The sequence below is a fragment of the Ambystoma mexicanum genome, chromosome 8, assembly GCF_040938575.1.
Source record: "Ambystoma mexicanum isolate Mex_15411 chromosome 8, UKY_AmexF1_1, whole genome shotgun sequence".
Classification (NCBI taxonomy): domain Eukaryota; kingdom Metazoa; phylum Chordata; class Amphibia; order Caudata; family Ambystomatidae; genus Ambystoma; species Ambystoma mexicanum.
In genome coordinates this window covers 1,608,515,321-1,608,540,079 of record NC_090929.1, presented here as the reverse complement: position 1 = coordinate 1,608,540,079, position 24,759 = coordinate 1,608,515,321, and the positions used below count along the sequence as shown (strand labels likewise).

At 47.7% G+C, this 24,759-nt stretch overlaps 1 protein-coding gene across 1 annotated transcript in view; it reads left to right on the top strand.

Moving 5' to 3' along the window:
- The window catches only part of DCLRE1A (DNA cross-link repair 1A), a 294,752-nt gene that overhangs the window by 183,609 nt on the left and 86,384 nt on the right, over window positions 1-24,759 (top strand). The window contains exon 5 of the mRNA XM_069611864.1: window positions 19,365-19,508. Coding sequence (XP_069467965.1) covers window positions 19,365-19,508 — 144 coding nt within the window. The remainder of the gene's footprint in view (window positions 1-19,364; window positions 19,509-24,759) is intronic.

Genomic DNA, 24,759 nt, shown 5'->3' with positions numbered 1-24,759 from the left:
GGGGTCTAAGAAGGAGGAACGGCCGGGTGTGCTGTTAAACCTGTGGTGGTGAAGCGGATTTGCTGTGGGCGCAGGTGGCTTGCTGCCAGAGGTTGCAGGCTGTGTTCCGCGTCCAGTCCAGGCACGTTGGGTCGTGTGGTGCGGCCCATGCATTGATGCCTGATTTTTCTTGGGCGGTGTGCAAAAGTTTGTATGCCCACGAGGGAGCGCCCGTGTCCTGGAGGTGCGGGTGGATCGCCAGGGTGCCGAGTTCGGTGTGGTTGCACTTGTGGCGGCAGGAGTCCTGGAGCTGGGAGTGGCGAGGCCAAGTACAGAGCAGAGTTAGTCTGTCTCAGTGTGAAACTTGGCAGCACGTCTGGTGACTAGGAGCATTCTGCGACTACTCCGTAAGCAGTCTGGTCGCCAGGTGGAGTCTACTGGTTTAGCTGCACCTGGTCTGGGGAATGGCTGGGGCTTTGCCGGAGGGCTGTGTTGTATGGTCAGTGCCGGCGAGTGAAATGTCGCCGGACAGAGGGGCGGCGTTCCAGCGTGTCCAGTTGGAATGCAACTTTCCTGTGGAACGCGGCGGTGACGCTGTGTGCGCGCAGTGGTTTATCACTGCAACGCAGGATATTGGAGCATTTTCAGCATTTGGGGCGCACGTTATGCTGGCAGGGCCCACAACGGGGACTGTTTATGGGGCGGAAAACGTTTGTTTCGACACTGTAGTGTGTGCTGCAAGGAATGGAGATTATCTGGACAGGATAAAAGCGTGGGAGGTGCGACCATGACAGAGATCCTTTTCTACATATGGTGGCATCGCCAAGGAGGAGGCAACATCCACCGCGAAGAGGCAGGAAAGTTACGAGAGTTGGACCCGGATCTATGGGGTTTGTACGTCGGGACAGTGGAGTTTGCTAGCCCTGAGGACTAAAATAAGGTAGGTGTTGGGGGAGGCTGGTGTCATTATTTATGCTGTTGTATTTATGTTGTGGTCTCCAGGTTGGTTGAATTGGACATGTGGGTGGGGGTATGGCGCAGGGACTTCGGCGGCATGTCACTTCCATTCACTTTGCATTTACAATTACTTGCTTTAATAATAAGGGTAGGGTAATATCAATGAGTCACACTGGGAATTGCTTAGTTCATTTCTGCCTCCTGTATCTAATGGAGAATGATTAGATTCTACCATTATATCCTGGAATACTAGGGGCCATTCCCACCTTTTTGCTGAAAATGGGTCTTTTGGTTTATTAAAGCATGCACTAATTGTTTTTTTTTACAGGAAACATGGCTTCTGAAGGGTGCTGTGTTTGATGGTTTCAAATCGTACCATAATGTTGCAAAAAAAGGAGAAAAGGGTCGTCCATTTGGAGGCCTCACTATCTTAGTCTCTAATAGACTGAATTCACAAGAGTGTATATTATCTCCAAATAATCCAAATGTGTTTATGGTGGTAGCTGATCTGCCCAATAATTGTAAAATCGTGTTGGTTAATATATATGATCCTCCAGGACTGTCCCAAACCTTTGAGATTCAACAGACAATATTCGATGCCCTGGCCAATCAAACTATGGCAGGAGGAGAATTGAACATCCTACTTGGAGGCGACCTCAGTGCTAACCTACTAACAGGCGATATGGGCATATTTACCAAAGCAGCTATCTGGAGAACATTCATCAGTGGAAACACATTATGGCTGCTAAATGGAAGCAGTTGTGACACATCCCCCAACACTGTACCGGGGACTAACGCCCATACCTCTACACTATATTTGTATAAGCGACAACATGTCTGGTCAAACCATAAGCTTTGAAACTCTGAATAATATTTTTAGTGACCATTATCTTTTGCAAAGTAAAATGGAATTGCACATGGCACCCCCTGTGAGATGCTGTGGGTGAGGTATACAGCGGCAGTAACTGTATTAGAATTCGATGGTCGGATACTAATCTGGCTAAGGCCAAAAGGTGGAGTGAAACAATAGACCCAGAACAGCTTCTTGATACCTCTGTGGTCAATATAGTAGCCTGGTTTTCTAATCATCTGTCATGGTGCCAACTCCAGGGAATGTGTGTCCCCGAAAGAATGAAGTTACTCATAGTAGACTGTTCGATAAAAACATAAGGGATATAAAAAGTGAGGCGAAGAAATTTGAGACCGTTAAATAAGCTATGTTTTTAGTCCTAAAGCTAGTCAAAAAGGCAGAAGGGAGATCTGCAATAAGTACTCTAATGTGATCAAACTCTATCAGACATCAGAGAAGAATGCCGCTTGGCAATCTATGGTTCAAATATTAAATGAAGGAGATGCTAGGAAGTTTTGGGCCTGCTAAGAACAATGCTGGTAACCATAGCTGTTAATTCCCATAGACCGCTATACTTGGATAAACTTCCTAACAAAAAAGTTCAAAGGAGAATCCTTAAAACTTGAAATTTGTCCCATAACCAACATGAACATATGTAGGGAAGACAGTGTCAATAATAAAGAAGCTAAAGAGCTCTCGAGCCCTGGGACCCGATGGTCTATGCAATATCATCCTAAAAGAAAATCCAGAAATCTGGGCAGATATTTTATTAATAATGTACCAAAAAATCTATACGGGAAGGATGCCTAATTCCTGGAAGACCTCTTATATCCTACCTATTAAGTGTGGTCTACGCAATCTTCCTGAGAACTATAGGTTAATGGCCCTTACTGATGTCCCTAGCAAGATTTTCTGCACTATGATACTAAAGGAAATCAATAAGTGGATTGCTAGTGAAAACATACTAGAAAAAGCCCAAACAGGCTTTAGGAAAGGTTATGCTATGATAGATAATATCTTCATACTAAACACACTAATTGAGCAGGCTAACCAAGATAAAAATCTACCACTATATGTTCTCTTTGTAGATTTTACCTCAGCCTTTGACTCGGTAGAGCGGGGGCGACTTTGGATGAAACTTAAAGCCTGAGGTATGCCTGCAAATTTGCTGTATATATGTATGATGATATGAGGAGTGAAGCCCAGATACGCCTAGACAATAAAGGTACTCTATCTGAACCTTTTAATATCTCAACAGGTGTAAGAAATGGATGTGCGCTAGCGCCCATTTTTTTTCAATTTGTTCATGTCCGGTTTGGTAACATCTTTAAAGATAAAATGAATGCCTTTCCCAAAATCGGATCACATAAGGTGGGGTGGATCTGGTATGCAGATATTATTATCATGGACAATACGTATATGGGCATTTGTAATAGTGCATTAGCCCTGTGTGAATATGCAGATAAGAATAGCCTTACAATTAACTTAAAAATAAAAAAACACAATTTATGAGCTTTGGGGGCCATTGCTGTAAAAAAAAAAATCCTATGCTCACTGGGAACAATAAGGAAAGTTAACAGCTACAAATATTTGGGCCAGGAAATATGTGGTGAAAGGAAAAAAAATGAACCCACTAGTTCAAAAGAATAAACGAACCAAGATAATGGCAACTTTAGCGGCAGTTGTGAGTTTTTCAAAGAAAACGGCAGGCTTTAGCCTACTGGGAAATATTAACATCTATAAGCAAATGTTCCTGTATGCCTTGGAAGCATCTTTCTCTGATTGGTCTGAATGGGCTGACGTGACAGAAGGTGTGATATGGAGAAGAATATTAGGTGTCTCTAATTATACACCTATCCCGGCCATTCGGTCAGAATTGGGGCTGATTTCTCGATCTACCCAAATCGACCGTAACTGAGCAAAGCTTTATATCAAAATAAGGTATGTACAGCAAGGCTCATTACTGCACATAGTACATGAAGGGCTTAAGGGAGATAATATGGGTCCCCTGAATAACTTCCAGGAAAAAAAGCCAGGCTATTTTTGAGAGAATTGCTTTTGTCCCAAAATGGGAATACGGAGAGGGCGATGCTGAAGTCCTTGAAAAATTCCTTGGAAAAGTGGGATTGGGTTTACAGCAATGATGGGGTTGCTGAATTTGGCTCATTTGCAAAACTTCCTTTCCTATATAAAATAAACCTCAGTTCTACCTAAAGCGTATGCCCTCAAAGGTTAATGGAACAATCTTCCTGGACATGAGGTTAAATTGACTTAATGTTCTGTGGGTACGGGGGGGCCCTGGTTAAAAATACCAGAGGAAAGGAGAATGTGCAGACTGTGCGGTAATGAAAATGAGAGAGAAACTATAAGACGTGCTCACCTGCTGCAAGAATGAGTCCCATATATGAGAAATACTTTGAAAAATATCTGTATCTAGTAAAATATGAATATGATCTTACCTATATTGCCAGTGAAAGGTTTTGGTTGAGATGCATAGCAGGGCGGAAAAGGAATTTAATAATTGCAAAAACTCAGATTTGGAAGGTGGCAAACTTTCGTCTTAGGCAGTTCGAAGAAAACGTGAAATTATTAGCAGATTTATAAATCTGTCTTCTCTCTGAGCAGGGGTTGAATTGAGCTATATTGTCTCTCTGATGGTCACTCTTTTCCTAGAAGATTAATTGAACGAGATTTAGATACACGCAGGAGTGATGTATGTTTTATTTTACAACTAGTGCAGGTAAAGAAGGCAATGATTTTCAGTTTTAATAATGTATAGTATATATTGGTGACAAATTTAAATGCAGGTATTATTTTCTATATATCTTATTGACTGAGTGTGAATTTATTTTATGTGTTTTGTGTATGTTTATTTTTTGTGAAGTTCTTTTGAACTAAAACACAATAAAAGAAAAAAAAGAAGAAAATGAGTTGCTTTGCATTCAGTTGCTTGGCATTACAGGGACATGTTGGGGTCTGGCGCAGGGACTTTGACGCCATAGTGTTCAACTGTTTTGGTTTTCGAGAGTTTACATGTTGTCCTGTGGTGTTTTGTTTGTCATCGTCATAGGGGCATGTCCCCTGGTTATGGGTGGATGGTGCCAGTGATTGTAAGGGGTTTTGATGGGCTGCCCAGAATTTTAATGTGGTAGTGAGTTGCTTCATGGTGTTTTAAGGGGCAGTGAGGTGCTGTCTGGTATTTATGGGGGGTGCAGTGAGGTGCTGTCTGGTATTTATGGGGGGGGGGCAGTGAGGTGCTGTCTGGTCATTGTCGGGGGCAGTGTGGTGCTGTCTGGTCATTGTCAGGGGCAGTTAGGTGCTGTCTAAGTGAAATATGGGGATAGTATGTTATGTGAGGTCTGGTGGTAGGAAGTAGGATCAGAGCTTTGGTTGATGTTTTTGGTGTTGGACATAGACATGGTGGCCACATGTCTGTGCGGGGATTAGGAGGTGAATGGGTTAGTTTTGGTTGTCCTCCATGGGGTCTCCTGCAGGGAAGGATTGTTGTTTGGTTCAGGCTTTGGGGAGGACCTGTGATTCGAGTTTAGTTGTTGATGGTGTTTTCCATTTAAGATCTTGGTTAGATGTTGAGGTGTTGCGGTTTGGCTCAGTGGAAGTTGAGAATGGTTTCTGAGCTGGTATGAGTTTTGTAGTTTTAACTTTTCTGGTAATATTGCAGTTGTGATGGGTCTCTACCATGGGTGTAGTGTTGTGTTAGTGGAAGAGAGGGAGATATGTCATAATCTGTGCTGGGCCTGATTATGGCTATGAGTGTTATGATGCTCTGGTGATGTCACTGACATTCTAGGTGGAGTGTTGGTGTAGTGATGTCACTGGAACTCTAGGTGAGTGTTGATGGATGTTTGGAGTGCTGGGTTCTACTGGTGTCAATTGGACCTAATGTGCTGGGCCTGATTATGGCTTAGTACCACTGAAGGAAAATAACATTATTGCTTTTTTCTGGTAAGCAGTAAACCTGTATATTTTTATGTACATGAATAATTAATGCAACATTTCCGTTTTTTGGTTATTTTTACCCACTTATAAAATGTTCCCATTGGGAATTGGACTTTATATTTTAACTCCCTAAAAACATTTTACTCCTAACTTTAAAAAATGGGGAGTAAATGACTCCAAACCTCCAAATATTATCTGGCGCACTGGGCCTCCCTAAAATATCCTCTGAATATAGAGAATTGTAGATGCCTCATATTGAAAGGGGCTCATGTCGAACAAATGGTTTACCCGATGGTTTCCTGGCTCTTCTTTTTTTTTTTTTTTTTAAATATATATATTTTGCTCAGGAGCTGGCTACTCCATGACCATCTTAACTCTTTCAGAGACTCTGAAATAAGCAGTTGTTGGCATCCTTTCTAAACTTGGACAATTTACTAAACTTTGTGGCTCCTACAAGCCCATTGCCTTTGTAAATTTTGACATCCCGATATTCACGAAGATGTTTGCTGTCTTGATGATGTCCTCCCCACCATTGTCCATGCAGATCAATCAAGATTGGACAAGGGGCGCCCTTGTCTTCCAAAAGGGAAACATTTCTATTTGTTTTAATACTTTTTATTGAAGTGACAGCACCAACATGTAATAAACCTTATGAATCAAGAATGCAAAACATTGAGTCTCATGGTGGAATCATTTTATCTGCTCGAGGGCAGTATTGGATCAAAGTAAATGAAGAGCAGACATTAGCCTAACAGGGCTACTGCTACAACGGAGCCATATTGGAGTCAAGGTGAGGTGATTGCATTGGATTCAGGAGCGCACTGGTGTGGGAGACATTCTTCATTAAGTAGTTCTGATATGGGCCCCAAAAGTCTTTGCTCCTGGGTAATCATGCTCCTATAGTTCTCCTCCATATCGCTGCAAAGCACCATCTCGTTGCCAGGCCTGTATCTGTGGTGGTGGTCTGTGCCCCCAGGCCCTTGCGACTCCTCTTTTAGCCAGTAGAAACAGCAGTGTCTCAAGTTTCCTGACCTATGAAGAAAGGTTCTTTGTGTAGCCCAACCAAGCCAACGGCGGCAATGCCGCCACCTCATTGCCAGCCATTTCACTAATAACCTGAAATCTATTACCGCAGAACTCGAACAGGCCCCACAGCTACAGGCCAGGTGAATAAAAATCAGCCTGAGAAGTTCTGCAGCGCTCACATGCTGATTGGGGCTCTGGAGACAATCCAAGTACTTGAGTGGGAGTGTATTATACTGGATGTAAACATTTGAAGTGAGTAAACTTAAAGCAACTGTTAAAGGATACAAATTTAGTTTGTGCACAACAATACTGTCGCACCTAGTCTGTGAACGGTTGCTGCAGGGACAGCTCCCAAACCCTACTGTTCACTCCAGCCCCCACACCTGTCTGAGTAGTGATTTTAGCATGTATCCGGAAGGTAAGGCGTTCCTCGCTCCCCATCTTAATGACGTGGTCCAACAGTGAAAAGGTTTAACCGGAACGTGTCAAAGATCACCAAGCTTGGTGCGTAGCTTAAAATACAAGAAAACCTCAAGTGGGGATGACCCGCCCATCACCTTAAATTGGTGCATGGTTAAAAATTGGTAATTTGGGAATAAGTCAGAAAACGTTGTCAACCCTAGCCTCTGCATGCACCGTGTACAACCCTTCACCAGTGAGAGCGATACCAGAGACATGAGCAATGGAATCGGCAGTGAGTACATCAGCTCTGCCTCTAATGTGGCCCCTATACACACCCAAGCCGTGCATGTTGCCACCCCCACATTCATTTCCTCAGCCCTCCTTGGCGTGCTCCTAAGCATTACAGGTCCAAGTAATGCTGGGGCAGCAATGGCCCTCCATCTGGACATGGGATCGGTCTGGAAACCGTGAATATCAGTGTGAGAAGAAGGGGACCTGAGCTACCAGGTAATAACATTCCAAATCTGGCAAAGTGAGCCCTCCCCTAGTAAGAGGGGGCAGACAGGAAGTCCTAGCTGACCCTTGCCCAACCAGATGAAGCCCCTGAAAATGCCTCTCAGCCTTTTAAAGAAGGCCCGGAGTAGGAAAAGTGGTATATTGTTGGGTCAAAGATAAACCTACCTGCGGAGGATCACCATTTTCATAAGTGAGATCCTTCCAAAAAATGACCGTGGAAGATTTCTCCATTTAAAGACTGTCCTTTTAACCACCCATTGCTAACCCATAATTTTCCTGAAACAATCCATCGGTCTCTAGCTACTTCAGTCCCCAAGTACCTAGTATGGAATTCGTGCCACTGAAATCCGAGCTAATGTACCTATTTGGGAGTCCCTTTGTGAGAGTAAACGGCCCGGATTTAGAAGCGTTGATTCTAAGGCCCAAGTACCAAACTCGTGTATGTCTTGCATCACTGGCTTCAGGTTGTGTTGAGACTGCTTTAAAAATATGCACATATCAGCTGCCTAGAGCAGAGGTCTTCAAACTGTAGGGCATGCCCCTTCAGGGGGGCATGGCTGCATTCCAGGGAGTTGAGAGAACCCAGCCTGAAATTGAAAAAGAAACCTCCAAACTTTTATTTTTTATTTTTTTAAGGAGGCTATGGGCAGGGGTGATTCAAAGGGTCTCCAACGTCATAAGCGAAGACCTTCCACAACAGGCTTGTAGGTCTGCCAGATATTTGGGCCTTCCTCAACCCGAGGTCGAGCAGCCAGAGGAAGGTATCTTGGCAGAAGTCCTCACCCTAAGACCCCCTACCAATACAGGAATCCCGATGCAGAAAGACATCGTGGCTCTGGCCAAGAAAGGGTTGCTCAAGCCACACTTGGCCCAACCTGTCAATCGGCGCATCGATGCCAAGTATAGACAGATGGAGGGGATACACTCTTGTTGTTGGTGCACCCTCAACCGCACTCTTCGGTGATCGCTGCGGCGTCACTCTACTCTAAGCCTCATTCGTCCTCAGCCACCTCGTCTTCGGCGCTGTTGGGCAAGGAGGAGAAGATCTTGGAGGCGTACGGGAAGAAATTGTACTCGCCAGGCCAATGCCATGCTGGCAGCTGCTAACCAGAGGCTTTGGAGGGAAATGGGGGACTTCCTTCCAGAACTTCCGGTTCAGAGCCAGGCATGCTTCAAGGCGGGTCTAGGAGAAGCCAGGCTGGTAGCGCAGGACATCATGGAGTCCACCATGGCCCACATCAACTCATCTGGCTGGGCCATCTGCATCGCCACGGACCTGAGAAGGATGGCCTGGCTTTGGGCTACTAAGTTTAACACCGACGTCCAGGAACGCATATTGGACCTTCCGTTAGAGGGTAGTGACCTCTTTCACTCTACCACCGACAAAGAATTGGTTAAAAGAACAGCTTGCAAACAGTCTTTATCCTATTGAAGACCACGCCCAAGGCGTACACCCAGTCGTATCAATGCTCCGGCAGGGGGCGGTCTTTCAGAAGCTTCCAGGGCTTCCAGGAACGGAGGGCGAAGCAGTCTGACCGCTCGCCGAGTTTGCACCGGCGCAAGCAACAAAAGTGGGGGTGGGGGAGGCAAGGGCTTCTTCCAGTCTCCCTCCTCCGCAGCCTCAGAAGGAAAAAGGCATGACGCGTCCCTTCGGGTCCACGTGTCTCTGGTGGGGGGGGGTGGAGGGGCAGGCTTGCCGCTCACGTGCAATTTTGGCGCAAGAACTTTATGGACGCCTGGATCCTCTCTGTAGTATCCACGGGGTACCACCTACCGATGCCTCCCTCTCCTCCCCACTCCCACAGATTGGGACGGCAACTCTGTTGGCGGAAAGCTGGTCGCTTGTCGAGAGCCAGGCAGTGGAATAAGTCCCAGCCTCCCAGATAGGATTAGGCTTCTATTCAAGGAATTTTTTTCGCCATACAAAAGAACCAGGCTGGCATGAGTTGTGTTGGACCTATCCACCCTCAACCTCTCCCTCCCTCTTCAGAAATTCCAGATGGTTACGCCAGCACTCGTTGCAGAGACACTAGACGAGGGATAATAGATGTGCTCCCTGGATCTGAAGGACGCCTACCTACATGTCCCGATTTGGGAGCCGCATCACTCCTTCCTATGCTTCAGGATCATGGGCTGCCATTGCCAGTACAAGGTGCTACACTTTGGCCTCGACTCAGCCCCCAGGGTATTTACCAGACTCTTCCGGCAGCCATCCCCGCAGGTAACCATCACTATGGACTCCTCCCTAGAGGGCTGGGGATCAACTCTAGACAGCCACAGCGTCCATGGAGTTTGGACCCGGCAGGAGCAGGAGTCGCACATCAACTGGCTGGAACTCTGGGCCATCTGACTAGCTTTCCTTCTGCTCATTGGTGGCAAGACCGTCCTTATCCAGACTGACAACACCACCAGCATGTAATATGTCAACAAGCATGGGGTGGGGGGGGTACCAGGTCCCCTCCGCTGTGCAGCCTAGCGGTCAGCATATGGGCATGGGCCCTAGAGAACATCTACCTCGTGGCTGTCCCCCTCCCATTGAGGCCAACTTGGAAGCAGACAGGCTCAACAGCCTGGGAGCGGACAATTAAGAATGGCAATTGAACAACCAGGTGTTGCTGGTGGTCTTCAGCAGATGGGGGGTGAACAGGAAGTGCCATCAGTTTGCGTTTTGGCTGGGGCGGGGCCGCAGCTCCCTGTGCGATGCATTACAGATACTGTGGGAGGGCATGACGGCCTACGCCTTCCCTCCCACGCACCTGATCCACAGGGTGATCCGCAAGATAAAGGAGGCTTGTCACCGCAGCATCTTTCTGATAGCTCCATAGTGGCCGATGAGACCCCAGTAACTGCTCAGACTCACGGACAGATCTCCTATTCACCTTCTGCTGGGACCAGCACATTTCCTGTCCCAGCAGGGGGGCAGGGTCATACACCCACCCTACAGAAGTTAGCCCTTGCAGCGTGGTCCCTGAGCAGGTCACCCTCAGGCACCTGAGCCTCGCAGGCTAACATGGAGATCATTCAGGGCGCCAGGAGCAAGGTTACCAGGAACCAATACAGGAGTAAATGAACTAGGTTCTGTCATTGCGCGGACTCTAGGAGATCGACGCCCCCCCCACCCCCCTCAGGTGCATGCTGGATGATGTAATCTCCTTTTTGGCGCACCTTGCACACTCGGGCGTGCAGGTTGATGCACGTTGCACCTATTTGGCAGCCATAGGGACTACAGAAATTCGGGGGAGGAGATCGTCTCCTCTTCCAACCCGATAGTCAAACATCTGGTGGCCTTGTCCAGGCTCTACCTGCCCATCAAGAAGCCACACCCCGTGTGGGACCTCAATGTGATGGTGGGTGCCATGGCGCACAAACCCTCTGAGCCAATAGCGTCTGCGGACATCGGGCTGGTCACCATTCAGACGGCTTTGTTAGTGGGACTCGCCTCTGCTCGCAGAGTCGGCGAGATCCAGGCTGTGGTGGCCTCGGAACCTAATACCAATTTTCACAGGGATAAGGTGGTCCTGCGGACTCATCTGGTGTTCCTACCTAACGTACCCTCTGCTTTCCATCTAAACGAGGAAATAGACATACCTACGTTTTTCGCTGACACCCAAGGATAAGGCTGAGTCCTGCACTGTCTGGATGTCGGGGGCACTCGGAAATACTATCTGGACAGGACCAAGGGCTTCTGCAAGTCCGACACTTTTTGTCATCTTTTGGAGGCTCCAGACGCTGGTAACTAGCATCCCGTGCTTCCATAGCACGGTGGATGGTTACAGCCATTAGAGGCCTGTGAGGGGCATCACAAGCCGCTGCCGGCTAACATGCATGCTCACATGGTCAGAGCCAAGGCAACGGCTATAGCATTCCAGCGGCAGGGTCTGTGGCAAGTCATAAGTAGGGTGGCCAACTGGGCCACCCCTTCAGCTTTCTGTAAGCATTACTGTTTGGAAGTCGTCTCAAAGTCAGACGCGGCTTTCGGACAGGCGGTTCTTGGGAACTTATTTGCTGAAGGAGGGTCTCCTCTCCACCATGGGGCTACATTCAGTTGTAAACACCCATGCAGTATGGAGGAAAGGGGATGGGACGTAAGAGTAATTACAAGTTACTTACCATAGTGACTAACATGTCCTTGGTCCCCTTTTCGCCATACGTCCCACTATCCTCTCCCCCCCCTAATTATACTGGTGTCACTAGGCAATGGTAAATATTGTCAACACGTCAGTGGGGAATGAGGTGTGGCGCTGGTAGGCGGAGTCAGGGCAGCGCATGCTCCCAGGGCCGCACCCCCATGCGCCTCTAAATTTAAAGGGGGAATAAGGTATTTTCTGGTGAAAGTTTGTTTCCTGGGATGCCCATGCAGTATGGAGGAAAGGGGAGCCACTACGGTGAGTACCTTTTTTTTTTAAAAAAAAAATTTTGGTTCAGGCGTTACCCTATCGGCCAGTCCGAGCCTTGAGGCTCAATCATAATGGGTGAGGGGTTGTCAACCCAGTGGCCCCCTCGCCTGTTAGAGGAGCCGAGGATCCAGCCCAGTGAAATGCTGAGCACTTCTGATTTCCCCCCCCCCCCCCCCCCCCCCGGATGCTTTTTAAACCTGAAGGAGTGAGCCTGGGCTGGCTGAACTGTCAAAGGGAAACAATTTTTCTCTTTGACCGGTCAGCCAGCCCAGGCGCACATGCTCACTGAGCCATGCAAGGCAGGAGGGGGCGTGTTGCTTTGCGAGCCTTGTGTAGCTCATTGGAAATGCTGACTGGGGAACTGCATATCTGTATGTGTGAGGGGGGGAGCTCCTGCGTTTCTCGCACATATGGACAGAGCAGCCTGGAGCGGGCGTTTCAGCATCAATGCGCAGGCCCTTGCGCGCATGTGCAGGAAGCTCCTGATTCCTTGTCATGATGCAGGAACTGAAGTGCTGGGCAGGGAACTTCAGGACTGGGGCAGAAGTAAGCTTGTTCACATATTTTCTATTTAAATATGTGCATGGATGTGTGTATGCTTGTTATGCGTGAGTGTATGGTGATGGGTGCCCATGTGAATGATGGTGATTGCTGTGTGTGTTTTGGTCCATTGAGCTGATTTTGGCGAGTCTAGGCGTGGGGTGAGGGGAGGGTTGTATACAACAAAGGCATTTGAAAAATGCCTTTGCACAATCCCACTACCCACCTGCCAAAATCAGCTCTCCTTATGAGGCGCTTTGGAGCCCAAGGGACAGGGTATGGTATCTTTTAACTGGACATCGATCATAGATGCCAAAAATACTATGCTTTACCACTCCCCCCCCCCCCCCCCCCCCCCGTGGCAATTTTTAAGTGCGCTTTAAAATGCAACATTTTTACATTATCATCATTATTATTTTTGTAATCCCGGGGAAACATACCACCCTCCCACCCCCCCGCCCACCCTCCAGGGACTGCACTGGGAGTAGGGTCTGGTGACTGCGCACGATAGTTCCCCTCCATTTGGCATTTTTGGGGCGCGCATGCTCTGGGACGGGGAGAGGGGCGGGACAGGCATACAACTTTGAAGACCATTGCATAAAGGCAGATGACAACCTCAGCCCATCGGGAGGTGGGCGGGGGGGGGGAGGCTTGGCGTTTTCCAATTTGCTTTACTTAATTGTGACCCAACTACCCGTTTTTGGGGAATGGACAGGGCGCCACTCTGAGAAGCATTGGTGGGAAATGGACGGACAGCGCTGTTTCTCTGCAATCTTATCGAGCTCCCAAGTCTTTGTGAATATACCCTCTTTCAGATTTCTTTGCAGGTTTAGATACCAGTGGCATTCCAAGGTGGGATTTCGTTCGGCTGGGTGACTTTACATATGGTGAAATCAAGCCCTTTCCGATGTGTAAAACTGATTTTGGCGTACAGGAGTGACGAATTGGCGTATCACTAATTACGTTATTGTGTATAACAGAAAGTGGTCCGCTTGGGGAGATCAAAGCATTTTACTCCATTTGAACAAGCATTGTGCGGTTTCCTTGCTGCAAAAGGGCCGATGTCTAGCTTTGTATAAAGCCAGTGGTCGAAGTAATTACCTTGTACAGCTGCTATACTTTTTATTTTAAAAAGAAACCGTTCCGGAATGGTTGTGTTTTAAAATAAAAGTGTAGAAAGAAGTTGAAACCTTCACTTTCAGTGCACTGAACGTTCCCTTAAACAGCAGGTGCAAGTGTTTTTGGAGGGTGTTGGGGGTGTACTGTGTGTGTGTGGGAGGGGTTGTGGCAATGGGGTTAGTGGGGAGCAGGGGCAGGCCTGCAGGCAACATGGTTCCACTACTGCTTTTTGTACTTTTCGACCACTGTATAAAGTTCATCAGTCTCGGAGCAGCCTCTACTGCACTCGTATCATGCAAGGTGGGAGTGCGACTACCCACTGTCCCGGGAAAAAAATGTAACTCCTGGTTTAGGGTAAAGCTTTCATCTATGTGTGTCCAACATTGAGAAATTGTGTTTAAAATGCATTTTAATCGCATCTGTTCATATCATGTATTGTTTTATTTGTTGAGGTTCACTGTATTATTTCTATTGTGCCTCGTGATCGTTCGTATTCAAATTTGTACAATTTCTGCAAATGCGATGGGGCATGGGCATTTTCTTTTTGAGGCTGTTGATTACTTATACTGGGCATTTCTAATATTTACAAGTTTTGGAGACCTCACATTTATCTAAAAATAAGTTGCAAATCTGCATTACTCAACTCTAGTAAGAGCCTGTTCTGATTTGAATGCTCTGTATTCGTGCCCAGAGTACAGACTTCTCCAATTGTGTGCACGCTTAGTTTAAGAGAACTGGCTGGGGAATAAAAATAACTCTGCCTAGCCATGAATTATTTTTCGTGCATTTGTTTCCTACTTGCACACAGCACAAGTTCACAGTAGAGCAAATGCATTGCACCAATATTGAGACACCACTTTCACGCTTCATGCGATTTGATATATTTAGAATAAGATTCCAGTTTACATTGCCATGGTAGTGGTCCCACATAGAAACGTATAGAAGTGTTCCAAATGTACATGCTCACTTGTTTCTTGCAGAATCGGCACATTTATGGTCTAGCTGTTGCATTCTACACTGGATGGTTGTTCAGTCTCTGGTAATGTTACAACTATTCTCGATCTTTTTCATAAATTAGGGAAACGGCGTCTGGATGAAATCCAGCGGCTAATTCAAGAATATATTCTCAGTTGTTTTTAATATAGTCATATAACTGGATTGAGAGAGATGTCAGTAGTGTAGCATATGAAGCAACTCCATAGTCCTCAGAATCGATTCTTTTTCGAGTTTTTATTGACATTTATCAGCCTTTTGTGCGGAGCCCTTGGCAATGCAGAAGGTCCTCAAAAATAGAGCCTCTGTTAAACGGTCCCCACCAGCAGCCAGCAAGACCTAAATAAGTAAAAGAAAATTGGCCGCCAGTATCGCTGTCCTGATCCTCAACAGTACCGCCGGTTTCACATGTCCTGAGGCCCGACAGTGTCGCCGACTGAAGAGTAAAGAGTGGAAGGAAGTGAGGATCTGAAATGATCATTCAAAAGCCAAATCGCGCCAAAGCCCTCAATATTTGAGGGTATGTTGGATGCCAGTTTGCTTTTTTATAAGAAATTAAACAATGGCTTTCAGGTACTGAAGACATTTAGCATAGAATCAGCTGTCAACCTCTCCGTAGCCGTTATGATCACACCTTGCTCAACTAAAGATTAATAAAAAGATGGTGGGAAGACTGTCTCAAAGATTAGTATGTCCACAAAGCAGCAATATGCTATATAAAACTCTACGCCAATATCGGCACTAGCTAGATGACCTCAAAACAGTTGCCCTTACCAACTGATGATTGCTTACGCAAATGCACCCGTTTTTAAGCTTCTTGGTCACAGTATTTTACCAGGTAATAGACCAAACACTGGAAATATTTGGCTCTTCAGCAAAAAATCTGCCTAAGCCAAATTGGGAACAGACGACATTTGAGATTTCAGGTCTGCATTGTAAAAAGAAGTTTGTAGTTTGCATGATCTTGTGTGCGGCACCCGTTACATAAAAGTTACAATAAAGGAGCCTTTAGGGCTGGATTGCAGAAAATATTTAGGAACAATTTGAAAGAAAGCTAGTAACATATCTCTGATAACTAGATAGTTTCATCATTCGGATTGCACTATGGAAAACCTACAGCTGTTTGACCTTGATTCAATGAGGTCAAGTGGAAACAGAATGTTGGACCTCAAAAAATGCTGTGCTCTTTGGATAAATTCAACAAAATCATCGCTCTGGGCCTAAACATGGATCATGACATTCTTTTTGGAAATAGTTTCCAACCTGTTGCGCAAGGCTCGATTATTTTTAGCTTTTGCAGAAAGCTGTCCTTTTTAGGTTTGTCTATTAGGTGGTACGTAAGTGCCACGTGTAAGCCAAAACGAGTGCATTGGAGAACCTCTAAGATGGTGTATGGAGGGGGGCACCCAGCAGCTTATATGTGTTTGGCTATTTGCCCAACCATTAACTGCCCCTAGCCATACTAATCCCTATGGCCGTGCACACCCACTTCCTACTCAACGCTGTCCAAAACTCACTCTTGGGATCTTTTTGAGCTAGATTTTATCAAGCGGTAAGATCAAACGCTCTGCTTGAAGGAGCTGCCAGTGTTCTTGGAAATCAGTCAGTTAATGGCGTAATGAAAGCTGCGAATGTGGTGTAATAAACATATTTTAGCCCTGTGTGCCTTAAGCCATTTGATTTTATAAGCATTGTGTGTCCTTTTAAAAACAAGTGTTTACTTGTGCATGGGCATTTCCCAGGCACTGCTATTATATGCAAAGACACTAGCACACTGGCTAGTTAGTACTACACTGCTGGCATTGTCAATGCTTTTTTGTATGTGTACAAGAAGCTTTTCTTCTATCTCGTATAACTGTTCTTCATAAATGCCATTTTATGTTTGAGACTGTACATGCAAGAGTAATATGCTGTGCAAGCCATTGTTTTTTTGCATGGACTTGCTGTAGGAATGCTGATTCCTACAGCCTTGGGTACTCTATCTCCAATGCAAACTGACATGTAGTGACTTCAAGGAGGCACATTGAGAGATCTATGAAATAAATATCTAGTCTCCAACACAATGTACATTGTTAGGTTGATTAAATAAATCTTTCAGCAGACGAGACTTGTTTCTGTTGGTATTTTTTCAGTGATTGTGTTGTAGACTGTGAACGCGTGTTTTGTAGTCAGTGCTCCAGATAATATTGAAGTGAGTATTTTACTCCGTTTTTAAAGGATTTTGATGGAGTTCATTCACATTCCCCGTGAGAGTATTTTCGAAAAATAAAATTAACTGTACAACTGATGTTCTTGTAGTATTTCTTTGCATCTCGTAATTAAAACACAAAAATACATGTTTTGCTCCCAGTTCAGGTAATACGTGGTTTTCTTGCTTTGGCACTGTGCACTACTGGTCAAGCGCATCCATGGAGCTATATGGGCGAAAGCAGGGGCACAGGCTCTTCTAAGCCGGTTTCCTATTTTTATTATAAAAATACGGAGAAATTGTTTTTTGTGTGTTTACCTATTTTTAATGAGTCGAAGTGGCTGATGACCAGTTAATTACTATACAAACAAGGAGGTTATGTCTTTTGTAACATGGGCGCCAAAGAAAAAGTAAATGTTTGAAGCAAGGATCGTAATGCAATCAACCTATCCCTTTTTTGTGACTAATTGTCAGCCTTTATATATTTATTTTCAAGCTTATTTTGCATTATAAAACAGGTTTGATGAGCTGCAATCTGCATGAAACCTGCCACGTTCAAAGCAGAAGAGCAGTGATAGCATATATATGATATGCCATTTATCATGCGCCTATACACAAGTGTTTCAAGGCGTGACGAAGCAAGGGAGGGGAAACGGGGAAGACTGAGACAACGATCCTACTAGGCCAGGTGACATTAAGATTGCGCAACTGCAAGGGAGGGGGGGGGAGTGCAGGGGGAAAGGAGGGGGGGCAGATCATACGATAACAGTAAAATAAATAAAGACAATAAATAAAATTGCGGCCAGCTGGTGGCAAGTGCAAGGGTAAGTGCAGACATCTGGTGCCAAGTGCTAGTAGCGGCTATAGGGATACCGAAACAGTCCCCGAGTGCAAGGGTTGCCAGGGGGGCAGCAGTGCAGGTGTACAACTGGCGGGGCTGGGACCTGGGCCTGAGATCAGAAGGTAGCCGGGTAACCAGTGCAGTTTCAGAATCAGCCAGGAGATCTGCAGGGGAGAGGAGAGAACACAGAAGCAAAGAGGAAGGTCTTGAGGTGCTTCCGGAACCAGAGATGGTTCTCAAGTTTTCGAGATGCAGGTAGGCTGTTCCAGAGGGAGGCCCCAGAAGGAGATCTACACCAACTCGCTGCTTGGAGAAGTGACTAACCCTGAGGGAGTTCGAGGCGGTTGAGCAAAGAGCTTGAGAAGGAAGATATTAAGCTAGAGCGAGTTCAAGGTATTGGATGTCCCAGGCCCCAGAAGGCCTTGTGTACAATGCAGAGGGTTTTGAACTTGATCCTTGTCGCCACTGGCAGCCAGTGCAGAGATTTCAGACCTGGAGAGATACGATCTTTGGGCTTGAGGCCAAGGACAAGTCTTAGTCCTGTTTTGGATGAGTTGTAGAGGGTAGGACACTTTAGAAAGGGGCTATAGCAGTAGTCCAGCCTAGAGAGAACCAGAGCTCTGGGGAAGGAGAGGAAAGGAAGAATACCTCAGAGGAAGTGCAGCTGGTAGTGCGACTTCTTAGAGACGTCCGAGATGTGAGGAGTGAAGGAAAGTGAGTCGAAGATGACCCCAAGGCTTTTAGCCTCGCAGGTGGGAGCAGTAAGAGGGCCAAGAGAGGCCGGCCAGAGAGTGACTGGGAAGGAGGGAGCAGGTGTGCCGATGAGGAGAATCTCATTCTTGCTGGCATTGAGGCAGAGATCATTGGCAGCACACCACTCTTGGATGGCAGACAGTCAGAGATGAGAGGAGGTGGCTGAAAGGAGCCTGAAAATGATCCGAGTGTCATCTGCATAGCACTGAAGGTTGGGGCAGAGAGCGGCAATGCGGTGAGTGCCAGTTATTGGTTGAACAGCCAGGGAGAGAGGTTAGACCCCTTGGAGGTGGAGGAAAGGAAGGACCCGAGTTAGACCTGGGAGGATCGTTCTGAGAGGAAGGTGGTCAGCCAAGCCAGGGCCTGATCAGTGGTACCCAGGTCTTCACAGAGACGGTTGAGCAGGATGGCAGAAAGATCAAGTAAGATGACACATGGGATGTTGGAATCGAGGTTGTGTTAGTGTATGTATGGATATTTGCATTAATTACCCTTGAAGACTTTGAACTGATGTGAATGAAGTATTTGTGGTCAGAATGCAGACCTCCATCTTGCACGTTATGAAGAATGGGGACTTAAAATAATTGAAGTAAAATGAACTTAACTCCTCGTACCTCACCCATCTACATTATTTTTATTGTAAATGTGGTGTTGTGATGTGAACAACTTTTCCTTCTTCAACATTTGGTGGACCAAATGATGTTTCTCACGTTTAAATTGCAAGAACTTTTCCCTATTATCTGAGGCTATACAGACCTGTGCACCGTCTTGTAAGTCTCCACCGCGTTCATTCTGACTTATTTTATGATGTGAATGGTTTCCTTAATTTGTGCTTCTTTCCGTTAGTTGTCCAGGTGCTGTTTTGCTGCTTTTCTACCTTCCTAACGGGACTTCCATCCTGCACACGGGAGACTTCAGAGCAGATCCCTCCATGGAGCAATATCCTGCATTAATTGGCCGCAAAATCCACACCCTTTATTTGGATACCACGTAAGATTTTAAAGTTTTGTTTCTTATTGGGGGATGCTTAAATATTTGCTTGCTAAATGAATCGCATGTAATTAATAAATGTAAACCATTTATTAAAGGATTTACCAATTTAGTTTCAATGCATTTTGGAATGGGCACTATAAATCGGAGACTTGGTTTACTAAATGTTTTTCCTACTTGCGTGTGGCAGCTTGTCATGCAAATATGGGAATTCATTCTGAGAAGGAAGGCTGCCTCCACAAAGGCCTTTGTTGTGTTTTCTGTGATACGACAGTCCCATTGTAAGGCCATCCTACCTTGGGTAAAAGAGTACTTGGAACCAAGGACACTCGCCTGCTAATTGAATAGATAATTTGTAGAGTGCCATGAATAGTCATTCCTGTAGCACCTCAACATTCCTCAAGTCATCTCGTGTATTAATAGCAGAAGTTGCTGCAAAAACTACATTCTGTGCAGGGAAGGATGGTACAACAAGACTGTACGTTGAGCCATCCCTCGGGGACTCATTGGACCACCTTACCAGTAAGAACTCTTCTAGTCTTGGTTCCCCTTTCCAATACACTTGTGTATAGGCGCGTTATAAATGTCATGCTATATATCCATATAGGAGTCGTGGAAGCTTCCCACCTAAACACCACCACAACAATTGGTGCGACCATGCATTGCTCCTCTTGCAATTCCAGTGCCTCAGACGCAAGGACTCGCGTAGGCAATCCCAGTTTCTTGCACAAGGGAATGGCCAACCCCAACCTTGTTAAAAACACAGAGCCTGGGGTAGTTGCCAGGTGGCATAAACTGAGATGTGCCGCCCCAGCCACTGAAAAAGAGGCTTAGTGAAAGCCTAGCATATTTTTCTTTTCAAATTTACATTGATTCTGGGGTCTGGTGCCTTGATCAAAGCCTTAATCTTTACAAGTTGGGACTCCACGGTAGAATTTGCCAACATAAATGCACCGATTAGGCATGAAGCGCCTTGGTTGCTTATACACCTCCTAAAGGGGACGTGCTGCGGCAAATCTGGCTTGCCAGTCACCTATAGGTTAAATTCTAGTGACATTAGCATTTCTAGGTGAAAAATATTCTTTCTTTTGATCTGCCACGATGAAGACTAGGCTCATCTAATTTTCATTTTTTGTTGTCCTTGTTGGCACTTTTAGCATTGCTCTCTGCTGCATAATAGAAGTCTTTAGGTTTATCAGGACATCTTCATCGTGGACTTTTGTGTAGTAATGGAACCATTTAGGACACATTTGCTCCCTTCTCTTTTCCGTCTAATATTTGGCAATTTTGGAAGAGTCGTAACAAGCATCGAACGACACATTATTGCTTTGGCAGAATACCACAGAAATACTAGCCATGCTCGTTGTGTCTTTATTCTCATGCGTATGGTCCCTGAAGTAACTAATGTCAAGTCTGTGCTGCCACACACTGAAAGGTGTCCGAGTAGGCTGACTTGCTCAGAGCCTGGGCTGGGAACCCGGCAGTTGATGGCATGGATTTTATTACTGGCAGGGGATGGTAAAGTTAATCTACTATGCTGTACCCTATGTAAACTCTGGTTGTAGTTCAGTTCAAATAATGGCCTGCATGCCGATAGAACATAGTTAGACCTGCCAGTTGCCTTGCGCCATGGAGCCAAACTTTGTACTGGCCCTTTTTAAAGGTGCTAGTTGGTCAGGCATCTTGTACATTTGGAGATATTATAGAAGCAAGTTAATCACCATAGACCTTCTATAGAACGGTTCTCATCCGTTAGTGGAAAATGCAGGCATTACTGAACATCTACCAGACTTGTCGAGTAGGCCACATTAGCTGTTTCCCGTGCATGTCCCTAGGTATGGAAGCTCTGGTGCCCTTAGGCCGTGGGTTCACCACTCACTGCATGATACCAGGCCCAGGGGCAGCTTTGGGAGGATTGCCTGGCTACCTGCGCTGGACACTTCATGAATGTCCAGTGGAAATGTGCAAACTACTCCAAAAGATGTGCTGAAGTCCAACACATGCATTGAGAAAGATGTGCGTTTCCGAGAATAAACCAGATGTACTTCTCCAGCATGGGGTCTGGCATGGATTCACATGCTCATGAATATTCCGCGTCGTCAGGCTGGGAATCCTCTGTAAAGAAAAAATCAGTATCAGTTTTGTTTCTGATCTGTCTTTCGTAGTAGTAACCAATCACTGATCTCTGCGTCATACTGACCACAGCCAATGACTGCCCTCTACCTAAGTCCCGCCTCTGGCAGCCATCTTCAGATTTTTACCGCACGTTCAAGTGTTGGGAGTCCTCGTGCTTAGCTCTCGAGCTTTTACTGCGTGTTTCGCGCTTTTTCAGGTGAATTTTCATTTTTTAGGTTAATCGAGCCTCAAGCTCCACCGTTTCTACTCCCGTTAACGGCTACCCGTTGCAGGATTTTCCTACGCCCTTCAAGGGTGAAGATTTCGTCGAATCAACTTCTTGGAGGATTCCAGAAGATTCGCGGCCTACTTCGAGATGGCCCAGCATGCGAGTTCGTCGCCCGGACCCAAGCTGTTTCGCAGCTGCCCTGGATGGGGGCTGCAGAATGTGTTTAAGGAAGACGAACATTCGCGATGCCTCTACTGTCTTCATTGGGACAAGACTCATGTAGAGAAGGACTGCCAGTTCTGCAAGAACTTGTCGGAGCGGACCATGAGGGACCGTCGATCCCGTCTCGCCAACTGGTTGGAGAAGGGCTCAACGGGTGAGAAGAAGAAGAAAGGGTCTGAGCGGGCTTCTAAGTCCTGTGCGGGCGCCCCGGCGACATGGGCCCAACACCAGGCCAAGCGCCGCGAGTCTGCGGACTCCAGGAGCGCCGAAAGGTCAGGCTCTTCGGTCGCCAGGCAGGGCACACCTTCCCTGGCACCGTCAACCACGAGCCAGCGCTCCGGTTCGGAGAAGAGGAAGTCCGAGACCCCGGGTAAGCTTCGGGAGAAGCCCCGTCCAATCTCGGAAGAGGGGGAGCGTGGCGTCACCCCTCCCCCGAAGGAGAAGGCCCGGGACGCACCTAAGGTGGTGAAGGCCCCTACCCAGCAGGCAAAGGCCTCTATCGAGGCGATCGCGGCGACTCTGGCCAAGCCGGCAGAGCCCCCGCCAGCGGAGACTGCCTCCGGGACTAGAGTTTCCCGGCCGCCAAGGAGGGAATCCTCTTTTCAGCCCATCGTCGTGGCCGCCATGATGGAAGAAGCGAGGGGGGGCACGGTAGCCTCCTCGAGCTTGGAGTCAGCCTCGGAGGAGGAACTGACCGAGGCCGTGAGGAACCTCGAAGTCCAATTCGAGAAGGTTCGATCCCGTAAGGAAGATCCTCGGGAGATAACCGAGGAAGACGACCATGGCGAGGAAGAGCAGCCTTCCCTTCCGGCGCGGCCGGAACCTAGGCCTCAGGATGGCTCGGCGGCCGTTTTTTCTGCGATCCATCCTTATGCTCTGAGATAAGGACGAGATTCCCACGGCCCAGGCCGGAGGACCAGCAACCTGGCCCGTCGGGAAGTCCTCAGAACAAACGACTGAGGACCCAACCCTCTCCTCCGCTCGCCCCGTAAGGCCTACAGTTCCCTCCTCATCCTCCCACGAGTCGGGAGATGGCGGTGCGTTGGGCTCGACAACGGGTTCTGAGGGCGACGGAACGGGTCTCCCGTCGCACGGGCCTCGCCGCCCGACGAGATTGGCTCATTCCACGCCATGATCGCCAGGGCGTCCGAATTGTTCCAGCTCTGCCCGGAGGAGCAGAAAAAGGAAGGTTTTCTCTATCAGCGCCGGGAGGCCAAGAGGAAAACTGTCATTGCGGTGCCTCTAATCAATGACATCTGGGAGGAGGGCCTGTCGGTTCTCAAAAACCCCTCCACGGCACCACCAAACAGGACCGGTACGAGAAGAAGTACCGGGTCCCCGAAACCGCTCCCCTGTGCCTCAGGGCCCAGCCAACGCCGGACTCGGTCGTCTCGGCGGCGGCGAAGAAGAAAGAGGCGGGGTCAGGAGCCTCAACGTCGAATTCCCCGCCAGACGGCGAGGGAAAGAAGTTGGACGCCATGGGGCGGCAGGTCATTTCGTCGGCGGCGACGACGATCAAAGCAGCCAACGCCCTGGCGATCGTGGCCCGTTACGACAGGGAGCTCTGGTTTAAGCTGGCCCCCCATATTGGACTTCCTGCCGGACGACAAGAGGTCCGAGGCCCTGGAAATACTGCAAGAGGGCGAGGTGGCGTCGGACCACGCCATAATGGTGGCAACCGATATTGCCGATACTGGGTTCCGCCAGCTGGGCATGGTGTTTGCCTGCGACGACGGGGTTGGCTCCGGACGACCGACTTCCGTCAAGACGTGCAGACCAGAGTGTTGGACATGCCGTTCGACGGCAGAAACTTGTTCGGGAAGGCGGTGGACGAATCCCTCCAAGCCATAAAAACGGACACGGCCCGTGCCCTAGGAGCCCTTCAGCAACGACGGCCCTTTCGGAGCTCCGAAGGCAGACATGGTGCCTCCAAGGGATCCAGCGGTGGCTCGTCAGCCTACCACCAGGCGGCACGCTCCTCGTCTCAGGAGGCCTACAGGGGTCGCGGCAAGCAGGGAGCGCCTCGCCGCCGTCGGCAAGGTGGCCAGGGCGGCAAGGCCACCACCTCCAAGCAGGACTGAACCGGCCATGGTCTCGGGCCCCCACCGAAGCACCCCGGTGGGAGGCCGGCTGACGAATTTCGTTGGCGTGTGGAAGTCCATCTCCACCGACCATTGGGTGCTGGATACCCTGGCAAGAGGACACTCTATCGAATTCCTGAAGAAGTGCCCTCACGTTCCACCTGTGGCCAGGAAGGAAAATCACGTCCCGCAACTGCTGTTGGAAGTAGAGGTGATGCTCAGGAAAGGCGCCATCGAGCTTGTCCCGAAGAGGCTCAGGGGTGTACTCCGAGGTACTTCCTCGTCAGGAAGAAGACGGGCGGCTGGCGCCCCATCCTGGACCTTCGTCGTTTGAACAAATACATCAGATCACAAAAGTTCAGGATGGTCACCCTCCAGCACGTACTGGGACAGCTGGAGGAAGGCGACTTTCTATCGTCGTTGGACCTGGAGGATGCATACTTCCACGTTCCCATCCTCAAAAGTCACCGAAAGTTCCTCAGGTTCGTCATCCAGGGATGCCACTACCAATTCAGAGCACTGCCGTTAGGATTGAAGTCGGCCCCCAGGGTCTTTACCAAGTGCCTAGCACCAGTGGCGGCGCGGCTGCGCCTGCAGGGGATTC